Consider the following 13,859-nt stretch of genomic DNA (forward strand, 5'->3'; position numbering starts at 1 on the left):
TGTGCTACCAATTGAATGCCTGTTTTCTTGGCGCCTGGAATTCCAAAATATCTCGGATGCAACCCGCTGCTCTCTTGGCGCCGGGAAGTCTGGGACAGCCCCCGAGCTAGCAGGTATACAGCCCGGCTCCCCGCTGCGAGGTTGCCAGACCTTGGCTACTCTCTACCCAGGCTTAGCTTCCCGTCCCATACCTGCTCGTCGCGTGGTGCCCGTGTGTCAATATGTGGGTCGTTAGTTTAGCACAAGTACTGGCTGTTGATGGAGGCTATGTCAGCGTATCAACATATAACTGAAGTCGAGCGCAGTACTGTTGGCCAGCACAATAATAGCAAGTGGCGGGAAATGCGTATGAATCGCCTCACCGCATCTGTATTTGGTCATGTAATGCGTCGACGACAAACCACACCATGTCACACCTTAGTAAAGGATATTCTTTATAAGAAGGAAGTCAATACACCTGCAATACAGTACAGGAGGGTACTCGAGACTGAAGCTATTGATATGTATGTGACTCAGACAGGGTGTATTGTGAAGAAGTGTGGTTTGTTTATCGATGAGAAGCATTCATTCCTTGGTGCTAGTCCTGATGGTCTTTTAGGAAATGATGGTTTACTTGTAGTTAAATGTTTGTTTTCACTTGAGAATGTTCAACTGGCCCAAGCACTTTCTTCAACTGACCAAAATATATGTATGGAAATAGTTAGAGATGTACCAAGACTGCGCAGAACACATAAGTACTATTATGAAGTACAAGGTCAACTTAATATTTGCAACCGCGACTATTGTGACTTTGTTGTGTATGCAGGCGGTGCTATCACGGTTGATAGGATTAAAAAAGACGAGCTCTTATGGAATAATATCATGGTTCCTAAATTGAAAAAAAATTTCATGGAATGCATATTACCCGAGCTAGCTGATGCTCGCATACCCAGAGGTATGAGAGTCAAAGACCCACCTTACATAACAGAAGCTCGACAGGCGAAAAAACGAAAAGCCTCGACATAAAATCAAGTATGTACTGCTAAAGCAGATCTTTAAATCTTAAAAAAAAAAAAAAAAGGTTTCTTACCAACTCCTATTGATTTTGAAATGAGTATTGCAGGTTCATATGCGAGTGAATAGTGTTATATTCCTTTTATATCAAACAATATATAATTCAGACTTAGGTGAATTTTGGACTATGATAAAATGCGAGTGAATAATCTTATTTTCTATATATATCTACAAATTATATTCCTTTTATATCAAACTATATATACATACATATACATATGTATATGTGTGTGTGTGTGTGTGTGTGTATATATATATGGGTCTATATATAACTTACATGAATTTCGGACCATGATCAAATGCAAGAGAATATTGTTATTTTCTTTTTATATCTACCAATATATAAAAAAATACTTATGTGAATTTTAGACCACATCAGTTACTTTCGCAATAGTATTATTTTTCTGCAATGTAATTACTTGGTTTAATACACTGTTAACAAATAACTATAAAATAGAAGTGACATAATAATTATGATCTATTAATTTTTACATGGAAAAGTAGTATTTTTGTACCATAAGTTAAGAGCGAATTTTATAATTTATTACTAACAGCCAGTTTGCAATTTTAAGGTTTCTGATACAACAGATGATGAAATATTGAGACACACACACAGTGTATGACACATACTTATGAGCTGTACAATTATTTTTACCATACTGGCTTGCCTTTTAACATGGGTAAACAAACAATAATATTTTTCTCCTTCAGTGCCGCCATGATACTTAAATAAATAGAGTCCTATTATGTCAAACTCTGCCTGAACTATATTTCCTTAATTAAGCTCGGTGAGAACATGGTTTGATTGAAGAGTGATCATGTACTATTGCAGTGGAAAAAAAAAAAAAAAAAAAAAACATTTATTTTTTCTTCTGGTTAGATGTGACTGTTTTTGTTTGTTAATTGATTAGGATATTTTATTTGATTTTTTATTTTTCAAGACAATTTAAAAAACTTTTTTGCCTGCATTTTAGAATCTTACATCTATGTTGTAATATAAGGCAGATTTCTTGGATAATTTTATCATTGAGGGGTATTTTAGTTGCTAATTATGTTGCTTTGATACTTTCACACTCTTGCTAATGACATATCACGCCACATGTTTTATTGATTTATATTGATTTGAGTTCATTAGGGGACTGTCAACAAACCGAAAAGCAAAATATCAATTACGGGTACGACTTTTTACCACTTAACAACTAACGGAACAGTTAACAATTCCAGAGAAGTAATGTTGATTCTGGCTCTTAAAATATTCGCCAATGAAGAAAAAAAAACATTATTGTAATACAATATTATAATTTATTTTAAATAATCTTAGTTGCTATTTTTTTGAGAGACAGATAAAACTTCACAAACTCCTAACCTCTTAGACGTACTGTGAGCATTCTGTTCCTAAGTAAAATCAATATAATTACCAATAAATGTTAATTTATTAATTTTTTTTACAACTGTTATATGATTGTACATTTTTTTAAGTTATGCTTTTACAGTAGTGAGTTGTATAATTATTGTTGTGTGCTTGGAATATTTTTTTTGTATTTTTCTGCAGCTAGTTAATATGTAAGATATCTTACTTTTGGTGTTTAAAACTATATTAATTTACCTTAGGCACCCAATCTCATTATCATCCAGCCTCTTCTTTAAAAAAGCCATTACAGATACGCATACCCTTCACAAAATAACAGTGACTCACCATTACTCTGATAAGTGATCATATACAGTAGTCGTACTCGTTCCATCTCCCTCTGGTGCAGAAGAAGGTGGCAGTTTATATGAAGGATTCTAAAGATAAAGCTCATTCATCATCTAGTTAGTAATTATTAGGATTCATACCTGAAACTGAGAATTAGGATGACATTATTATTATTATTATTATTATTAAAAAGTTTGATTTTATTTAGCAGTAAAAATTGTAGCACTCGTTCATTTACTGTGAAAATCATAACATATATTTTGAAATAGTATATGCATACCTACTACCAAAAAATACCGTATTTACTCGTGTATAGCGCGCCCTCGTGTATAGCGCGCACCACAATTTTGGAACAAATTCCAAAGAAAAAAAATTTTTTTTCCCCATAAATAAATTTTAATAACATTTTGTGGTACCTGTTAAGTAATTACTTATGAAACAATGATTATTTACATTGATGTGTGGTGATGTGTCAGGAAAATACTTAAATTAAATACTCTTCCACCTGAAAGCGAAACTTTTGTGGCATACTGTACCATCTGAAACGACAAGGGCAAGCTAACTCTGCTGTGTAGACGGAAGATAATGAAGCGCTGTATCGTCACAACTGGTACGATGACGGGCGAAGGGAGGGAGGCAGGCAGGAACCGGACTATAACCATCAAGTAACTTGACAGTTGACAGGACTAAACACCACCACTCCTGTCACCGTTGCTAAGCTGGCGCCGACGACTAGATGACTCACCTCGCGCGCGCACGCGTGTGTGTGTGTGTGTGTGTGTGTGTGTGTGTGTGTGTGTTTGTGAAAGAGAGGCCTTGTTGCTTGTGTGTATGCGTGGGGGCTGGCCAGAAAAAAACACACCCGGCAGTTAACGACTACCACTCCTCCTTCCCGCCCACCCCCTTTTTTTTTTTCCGTGTATAGCGCGCATCCTTGATTTTTTTCCTTTACTTGAGGGAAAAAAGGGCGCGCAATACACGAGTATATACGGTAAGTTAAGAGACCAAAAAATAAATGAAATGTGGTTATCACAAGGTAATCTATTACCGGATAAATTTTGTTATTACTACAATCTTTTTTTATGAATTTGAGATGTCAAAAATAATTTTGTCGGCTTACTTTTTAAACTCCTACAGAATAATTTTCTCGAAATGTTATACTGAGAATTTAAATGGATGTATTTTATGGGTCTTACAATTATTGCTTGTAATTATGTCTATTTTCACTTTGAAATGTATTAAACAAACGTTCTAATTATGTTAAAATCATTTTCTAGGGCTGGTATATTTTTATGACTATTGTTGAACTTAGATAGCCCTATGTTGCCGAATTGAATCATATTAAAAATAACATATTTCTTGTCATAATTAAAAACAGCTGACCCGCGTTTTGAAGTTAAATATATGTCATCAATGAATTTTAAAGCTGATTATATGCCCGGAGTAAATAATATTTAAAACAGTTTATTTGACATTTGTGTTTTTTTTATTACTATATGCCATACGTTACCACTCAGCGCTGCACAATAGAGCGAAAACGTTTGTGTCTGACACTCCGGTGCATTTCTATATTTTTTTTGTGGGGTGGTGTTAATTTTTACATTCATGAAGATTTATTGCAATGTACTGTAATATCAGTGCTGGAGATACACTGAACCAATCAATTACTGGTGTGCAGTGTTTAATATGAAAACATTTTTATATACAGAATGTGAGAAAACTGCCAAAGTAAATGTTATCCTAAAACTTATTTCCCAAAACGTTTATAAACCTTGCATTGAAAAACACTGAAGAAAAAAGTCATGCCATATTTTAATTACAAGTTAGTGACAAAAACTTTCAAATTATCATTACAGGACCTTCGTTTATTCTTTATGGAACTGGCTATTCTGTACATAAAGTTAACAACCACACATAGTACAAAATATTTTTCTGGAGAACTTCATTTGCATAACTTAATAAACATTTAATTATAAGGCTCCCAGCTAAGCTTAGAGGTTTAAATTACACCTAACACATAAAAAAAATACCTTTCGGCAAAGCCTATAGGCATAAGGTAGATTTCAAAGTGGAAATGATTTGGATACTTGAATAAATTCCTGGAACATTTTTAAAACTCAATGTACATAACACCCTATTATAAGTTCACCAATATTCGAAAATTATCGATTAAACATTTTCTTGTATTCCATACACCAAAAATGTTTCTAATGTTTTTCCTCAACTCAATGCATTCAGCACTGAATGTCTAAACGAATTTAATATTGTATCTACTAAGTAGTTATGTAATTGTTTTTAACCTTCAAACTCTACTTCTCATCCTTGGCACTAATACATGTTCTTATAAAAATATAAAACCTTTGGACCAAGGTTTAAGATAATATTAAGATAAGTTTAAAAAAATTTGGTTAAACTGATACTGTTGTAATTTATTCTTTTTTAAAAATTGCAAATCCTCTTCTTATTGGTTATTTTATCAAAAATTCTTTCAGCCACAAGTTGTAGAAAAATGTTTTTGAAGTTTAATAAAAAATATGTGTTAAAAAGTATTAACTGTGTTATTTATCTTTCTGTCCTTGTTATTTTACCTCCCTGCAGTACAAACATTAATTCCATAGAGTACATGGTAAAGATGTTTTAGTTAATCTTCACGTTTCAAACCATAGTTTTTTTTTTAATTCCTTGCAGCAATGGTTTGTATTATCAAGGATATTTGGACAAACGTTTTGGTTAAATATGATAAGATTTACACACGATTTGAACGGATGTGATAGTGTTCCCACTAAGGAAGTTTATATATATATATATATAATCCCTTTAAAAATAGACATATTTGTCTGATAAAAAAAGTTCTAGACAAAGGTTTTAGATAAAAATTATGAGATTAATACAAAATTCGCACGGATCCGAAGTTGTGATTACAATGGGAGCTGTGATTTTTTTTTTGTCCTTCAACCCTTGTTTTTCAACCCCTTGCAATATTGGTTCATCCCATAAAAAATTGTTTTACACAAAAGTTTTAGTTAAAAATTATAAGCTTTACAAGAATATTCAAACGGATTTGATCGTGTTCTTACTGAGGGAGTTATGAATTGTTTCATAATTCTTCCCTATGTTTTTAAACCCTCCCAAAAGCAGTTATTCTAATCAAATATGTTTCAGCCAAAACTTTTAGATAAAAATTATAAGATTAATAAAATATTCGCCCAGATCCGAAGTTGTGCATATAATGGGAGCTATGATTTTTTTAGTCTTCAAACCCTTGTTTTTTCAACCCTCAAAATTATGTTTTTCAGTATAAAATTATCCCTGGTAGTCAAATCTGAAATTAAACTTACCTTTATCGAGTTGCCTCAAAGAATAAGCATAGCTTGTTCTTACAGCAACTACGTATTACAAAATACAAATACGGTGAGTTATTATAATTTATGAATTTGCAATTGATTTTGGGTGTTTTGACTCAGGATATGAAATCGTTGAAACTAGTTTTTTTCTTACCAAGTATGTCAAATGTAAAATATCCACAATATGGTTTGGGTTAAAATACGCAATGTAATATGAGTTATATTGAGAACACACAATACTTTCACAGTGTGTCAATTTGCGTATTTTGTAGTGCTTATTTAGTAATAAGTTACAAAATTTAAAATTGTGTGTTCAGGTTTACCTGAACCCTTTTGAAAGTCTTGCTTACTATCTTCTTTATCTTGTTTTGTATCATTCTTCTCTCTAGCAAAACTGACTTTGTACTTCGCGTAGCGCTTGTTTTCATACATCTATCACGAGAAAAGTTAAAATATTTTACAAACTTGAAATACTAATAATTTTGTTACTCTAGTTCACATAAAGCAAAAACAAACCAATTACAGGAGCAGGCAAATTAAATATTAGTCTACACCTTTTATACGATGTTAATGCACTAAAATTTATTTTTGTGGTGTCATTGTCAAATTTACAGGATGTTTACTAGACAATTTAACATTATACACAGTTATTGGCAGAGATATTTTCAAGTGTTGATTTCAAAAGTGTTCAAAAAGCTTAAATGGACAGAATATCATCACAAAAAAAACTCTATTTTTAGAACTGTTTGGTTTAAAACCAATGATTGTAGTATCTGGTAACGATTTATTGTTATGCTTGTATATAAATCAAAGCATATAAGTATATAACCATATGCAGCTGTACATTTATTTACAGCAACTACATTTCTGAAGGAAATTTTGTTAAACATTCCTGCTGTTAAAGCTTTTTTCCAAGAACCTGATACCACAATAAAACATTATTAAAAATATTTACTCGAAATATTGACTAACTGCGTGGCTAAAGTATCCATGCATTTGAATCTTAAGGAAATAAAATGCCCTGCTGAGAGTCATTTAATAAATTATTGAGTATTTGCTATGGTCTTTTATTTCTGGGCTATCCGTCCTTAATTTAAATCCGTTTAAACGTTTAGGCTTTCGCAAACAAATTATATCTTTAATATATTATAATATAGGCCTACAATCATTTCCTTATTGATTTCGTGTTCACCACTCTTTCGAAAGCTGTTGCGTTTCTCACAGAAAGCCAGCGCCTGACTCGTCTGGCAGCAAAAAGTAACGCAGACGACTGTCATCTTCGAAAGAGAGAGACCAGGGATAATGACCTCGCTTCCAGGAATGTCTCTACCAGCTAGAGTTTACGTTTGGCAACACGGCAGCCCGCCCCCCTTCTTTTCGTGGGACTGCGGGGATTATTTCACCCGGGAATGCCCACACCTAATAGAAAGAGACGTTCCGCGCAGGAGAAAGATGGAGATAGGAGCGACCTTTCTTACCTGGACAGTACCACTAGCGCAGACTAGCAGAATTCTCTAACAGTGGAGTGAACCCCACGCCGTTAAATCACTAATTTGGGAATGTAGTGGTTTTTTTATTATTATTTATTTATTTAAAAATTACATTGTGTGTGAAATTGAATTTCACATATTTTGTGGTTCGTTAAAATTTTCTGGCTCAATATGTAGAGTAGCGTGTTCTGGAAAATAAAGGGAGTAGGAACTGAAATGAAGATTTTGTTTGTTTTTTAGGTTAGGTTAGCTGCATAATTGAAAATACAATTTTTTTTATTTCTTAATTGAATTATTTTAACAAACATTTTAAATATAATTATTGTGGCTGACTTAACCTAACCAACTATTCATTGTCTTCCCATATAGCTTGCACTTACTGTTTACCTCCAGAATTACTCCATGCTACCAGTAGCGTAGCCAGGATTTGTGTATGGGGGGGGGGGGTTAATAAGCATGGTTCCCCCCCCCCATTAAAGCGCGGGGTCCAGGGGTCCTCCCCCGGAAAAATTTGGATTTTAAGGTGTAAAATAGTGCTATTTGAGCAGTTTTCGGTACTTAACTTTAAATATTGTAATGGTAAAAATATTATTAATTTTTTAATAAAAAAATTGTTTGCGTGATGAAGTAAGAAATTAATTAAAGCTATTTTAATCAATCCAAGTGCCTTATTGACGTCCACTCAAAATCATAAATCATGCTCGAAGCTCGACAATACAAAAAAAAGGAATAAAAATGGTTGGGATTCGGCAGAACTGGCCTATTCCTGGAAACAATTAGCATTAGCTTGAAGAGTTACCCAGTCACCACCAGCTTATAATTACTGTGCTGGTTAAATACATAGGTGTAAGATATTTGAAAACTTGGGACCTGTCACTACGTCACAACCTTATAGCTTCTGTTCGCGACAGGGGTAGGGGAAGGGCAGAAGAATCGGTAGGGCTCGCTTACTCTTCCCCTCCAGTGCAGTGGCAGGTGTTAGCAGTAAGACACCCAGGCTTTTAGCTAACCTGCTTTCAGATAAGAAAAAAAAATAGTGGTTAAGGGGGGGGGGGGTTAGACCCCTAACCCCCCCCCCTCCTCCTCCTTCAACTACTTTAGTCTTACCTTCTGTTGAACAGTTCTTGCATGTTTTCCTTGATTATTTACAGTACTGCAGTCTCCTCAACAGGCTTTTCTGAACACTTACAAATATTACTGTTCATAAACTTCACTGCTCTTAAACTGAGAACAAAATATGTCTTCACGCTCTAATATACACCCAATCAGGTTGTCAGCATATAGAAAAATAAGTTAAAGTTAATATCTTATCACAAATTCTGACTATAAAATTGGTGGTTGTTAATAATTCCAGTTATATTCATTTGAATTAGACAATAATATTTTCAACAACGTAAACGTTTGGCATAGCTTGATGTATGCCTGCAAGTCACTACATGTGGTGAATACATACTTAAAGTAGATACATATTAAGTAGGGCTTCCAAAAATGTTCATTTAAGCTTCAAATACATGCCCTGTCATTTTTTTGTGTTTAGTACTTCACAGAAAACAACACTGGTGATGCAGTGTGTGCTTCGCCATTTTTTTCAAGCTTTTAAAGTGTTGAAAGGCATTTGAAGGACTTACTAATGGTATATTATGGTCTGTTGTCTGGATTGTAGTCGTAATGAACTGAAACTGATTAGCAAGGTAATTGGAGTTAACTGTGAAAATATGTATAATTATAATGAATTTTAAAATGACAAGTATGTGGGTGAAAACTTATTTTAATGGACAATAAATCTGCATTAGGTTTGAAACGAGCTGCCTTTTGCTATCAGTGACTTTAATGTAGAAAGTAAGTGAATAAATTTGTGAGAACAGACTGTTAATGCAGTGATGTTATTTTTGTGGGTATTTCCTTAAATTTTAAAGAATTGTTTTATATGAATGTTACTGCCTTATTCAAATTGATTAAAATGCATTTATTTAAAGGTTTGTTCATTTCCAGACTCAGAAACATGTCCGTGTCTACGATTTGGTGAAGCAGGAGATGATAAAGAAGTTGATGTCCAATAGCAAATGGATATCTTCCATTGCAGTGCATCCAGGTATGCTGATTTGTAATTCTTTTTTTTCACTGTGAAAAATTAAAGTTTTTAGTTATACAACAAAGTCACTTTAATTTGGTGCATTCAGGACTATGGCCATGCCCAATTAATGATTTTGTCAGGTTAACGAACATCATGTTTTCATGGGAACACCGAATAAATAAATACATGTTAAATAGTGAATACAATGTTTCTCATTACCAATGGAAGCATAATCACAGAGTCATGCCGAACCTTTTGCAAGCAGCCATCATAAACTTCAACTTTAGTAGCCTGTTGTTAGACGAAAAGTGATTTTATTGTTAAAATTATTAATTATTTTACTATCCATTCCGAAATAAAAGATACCACAGAAGGGTACATTCAAGCATAAGCACCTAAATGTTTATGAAATCCAAAATATTTGGGGGTGTAAAATAATTATATAAGCATTAACTAATATAGTGTGTCATGTAACATTTCTCAAAAATTAACATCCAACGTGGTTTGTTTATGAACACTGTCATTCACATTAAGTTGTTTACAAATATTTTTGATATAACACTGCAGAAGGATACTTAAACCATTTTTAGAGACGGGAAAAAATGGTGTGATGATTTTTACGCGAATTTTCACGAAATTATGCGAATATTGTGGTAAATAACAACAAACGCAAAAAAAAATTGGCCTTTCTCGCGAAAAACTACGAAAATTGGTTATGTATATTACCTTGGTAGATTTTTTCGCGAGGGAACAAATTAAAAAAAAATCTGCGTCAGCCAACAAATGATGTACCTATGCAAACTTGCCAATAATTAATGTTAAGTAAATAATACAACGTTGGGCATACTAAGAAAATAAAAAAATATTTTGTTTCTGCAATTGAAATGTAAATACGGCGGCCATCATGGCTTCAGTCAAGATTATGGCCAGCGAAGCGGTATATAGCCAGACTGCTTGACAATTGTGTTGCTAGCAATGCTCCAGTCAGAACATGTTCTAAACTACCAAAAACGTTATGTAAATAACGAGATTGAATTTTTTAAAAATAGAGACCCAAGTGAAATTAAATTAATTAAAATTTTTAAATCGCAGTGGTACGTTTGATTCCAAAAGACAGGGATATTGGAATATTAACCATACATTTGCGCAGTTGTAACACTTTTCGATATATTGATTTAGTGATCAATCCACTATTTACTGCACGGAATAAAATCGATAAGTCAAATTCGTGTTTACGTTCATAAACAATTATTTTTGGTGCTTATAGTGTGTTCTGTGTTGTATCTGTGGAGGTTGTATCATTGTTTTCTTTCCTGGATCGTTGTGCATGACTCATGCAAACTAACACTCAATACTACCTCATGTAGCATGAGGTAGTATTGAGTGTTTTTCTTTACCGCGATGCCAAAAATTAAAGCCACTCCCAAGTCGTGTGCAGCAGAGTTCAAATCTGAAGGGTTGTATACCTGAAACAAAATTTTCTTTTGTAAATGGTGTAATTGTAGAGTGGACCATGAAAGACGTGACACTGTTGTCAAACATGTGCAAGGCAAACATCACATTAAAGCAGAGTTGCCGTTTTTACGTATTTTATCAGTTTTCACGGATATTTTGGAGTTACACCGGATTAACGGATAAGCACTTTGAATCACTGATTTTTTTATTGACGAACGCACAAATATAAATATTTACTTACTGCTCCCACTCCACTTCATAGATAACATGTCATCAAGAGACAATTCACTTTGCTACGTCGTTTCAGTTTTTCTAAGATGATGATAATTCACACTCTACCTTTTATGTCTGGAAGCATTTTTTTATTTCACGGATGAAAGTATACAGTGCATCGTAATATCTATGACAGTTGTTGTAGACACCATGTTCTGTTTCTCTCTTCTGCGTGATGGTGCGTTTGTGCATGTAACGGAACACGCCCAGTAATATTTGTGCGAAGTGATATCTGTGACGGTGTTTTTACAGTCTGTTGTTATACCATGCAATCACGATTTCTATGATGGATTGACGGAGTGTTTACAGTTTGTTGTTAATTTTAAAGTAATTGTTGCGTACAAAAAATTCGGCTTGCATCTTTGTGGAGATTGTAATTGAAATAAATGGAAAGAAAACGCAAGGCATCTTCAGATCGAACGCTGTATAAACAACGATATAAACGTGAGTGGGAAGTAGAATTAAAGTTGCTGAAACCCTGTAAAACGGTCGCTGTTGTTTAGAAATGCCAATGTTGAATGCATTGTTGCACTGCCACAACAGGGCCAAAAATTTGGGGCTAGAATTCAAACCCACTGATGAGCTGAGAAAAAAAAGCTAGGAACCTGAAGAAATGAAACAGTTGGAGTGTTTAGGCAAGAAATGCCTGCAAATATGTCTGTCTGGGCTCAATCGACATAATGGACTGTATAATTACTAATAATCACAAACTTCTACTGTCGCGCACGGCCGACCTACCGAAGCGAAAACAAACGAGGACGAACTGGTCACAAGATGGCGTGGGAGCAGCAGCGTCACGATTCCAACGCTGCGGGCGGGAAATTCAAATTCATCATTTACACCCGGCCTGAACATCCCGCCCACCTTGAAGTGTCCACAGTTCAAAACAAAGTTATTTACAACAAACATTAGTCACACTATGTACAGACCACCAACTCCATCCTCAAGAGTTACTGATTGGGGAGGGGACACAATTTCACTACAGGTCGAGTGAATGTGCCGTGAGGAGTGCGATCTTCTGCGACATGCACGACTCCATCCTTGCCAGGATACACCTTAACAATTCTGGCTACCCGCCAACGCAGTGGGGGCAGGTTTGAGTCCTTGATGAGCACTAGCTGTAGGGGTGTGCGAATATTCGTAAACACGAATAGTTGCGAATAATAACTGACGAACTATTCGCATTCGTAAGTCGAATAGCAAAATTTAAAAATGTGAATACCGTATTGGTCCGAATATAAGGCGACCTGCAGTTTCAGGAGGCCAAACAAATTTAAAAATAATTTTGGTAGAAATTAATGTGAAAATTCATTAGACATACATTTTGTGTTGATAAATCCTTTTTGCATTTATGTATACCGCATTCAACTTTCCGTTTCACTTAAGCTACGTATTACTATTTAGTAGTGTGTTAAACGTAACAAAGCAAACAAAGAATGCAGCTTGCCGGAACAAAACAAGTGGCTAGCTGCCATAGTGAAGCATACGGCCATGAATAACTTTGGTGACGTGACCGCGAATATTTGTCCATATTACTCTCTGACAGAGAGTCTCTGTCCTATGAATTTTAAAGAATAATGAATAATCTAAGATAATTATGTTGTTTGAAAGGTTTTTACATAAATAAAGAGTGGATTACTGTGAAATTATTAAAATAGCTTTTGAAGCAACGTACCAAATTCCTGTAAATATGGCGTCTTTGTGCGTGTTTGGCCATGTTCGTTTTACAACAAAGAAATATTGTGGAAAGACAGTTGGCAGCCGTGAATTTCCAAACATTACATCCAAAATGTTCTTAACTTAACATTTTCTGTTTGTAAACGTAAACAATCGTTCTGAAAATAGCTGTGATATTTTAGTACAAATATTTCCGTTAAATATCTGAAATTGAATTAACGTAAATGTCAACACGCGATTGTACACAAAGTACAAATATGATATGTGTAATAAAAGGTTGCCATTTTGAGATGCTTCAGCATTCACAATTTTACTCAAGAACAAATATTTTAATTTTCAACTTTAAACAGTTGTGAATTACTGCAATATTGTGTGGATTTATCGTTTTCCCCGTGTGAGGTAACAAAGTTTTAGTTAATATAAAAAATCGTGATCATTTTGTTAAAAATGTTTCTACTGTAGCTTTCACCTTGGAACTAATGTTTGCGGTTCTGACGTCTTGGGTGCGAAAATAAGGCAACTTCCAATTTTCTCATTTCTCGTTTATGTAAAAATGGTCGCCTTATATTCGGACCAATTTTTACATCAAATATAAAATAGATAACAATTATTAAATATTATATATGAAATAAAAATTCATTTCCTCAATAACTCGTAAAAATACTAAGTGAACTTTTTTTTTGTGGTTTCATTCACAGAAAATATCTTGTATAAACTAAATATATGAAAACCCACCATTGTTCAGTGTGGTAACATATAAACATTACAACTATTCGACTTCGAAACTATTCACATTC

General features: G+C 34.1%; 1 protein-coding gene across 1 annotated transcript in view; it reads left to right on the forward strand.

Moving 5' to 3' along the window:
- Positions 1–13,859, forward strand: part of LOC134527515 (ribosome biogenesis protein BOP1 homolog) — a 142,894-nt gene that overhangs the window by 113,502 nt on the left and 15,533 nt on the right. The window contains exon 11 of the mRNA XM_063360250.1: positions 9,576–9,675. Coding sequence (XP_063216320.1) covers positions 9,576–9,675 — 100 coding nt within the window. The remainder of the gene's footprint in view (positions 1–9,575; positions 9,676–13,859) is intronic.

This window comes from Bacillus rossius, chromosome 1, assembly GCF_032445375.1.
Source record: "Bacillus rossius redtenbacheri isolate Brsri chromosome 1, Brsri_v3, whole genome shotgun sequence".
NCBI classification, from domain to species: Eukaryota; Metazoa; Arthropoda; class Insecta; order Phasmatodea; family Bacillidae; genus Bacillus; species Bacillus rossius.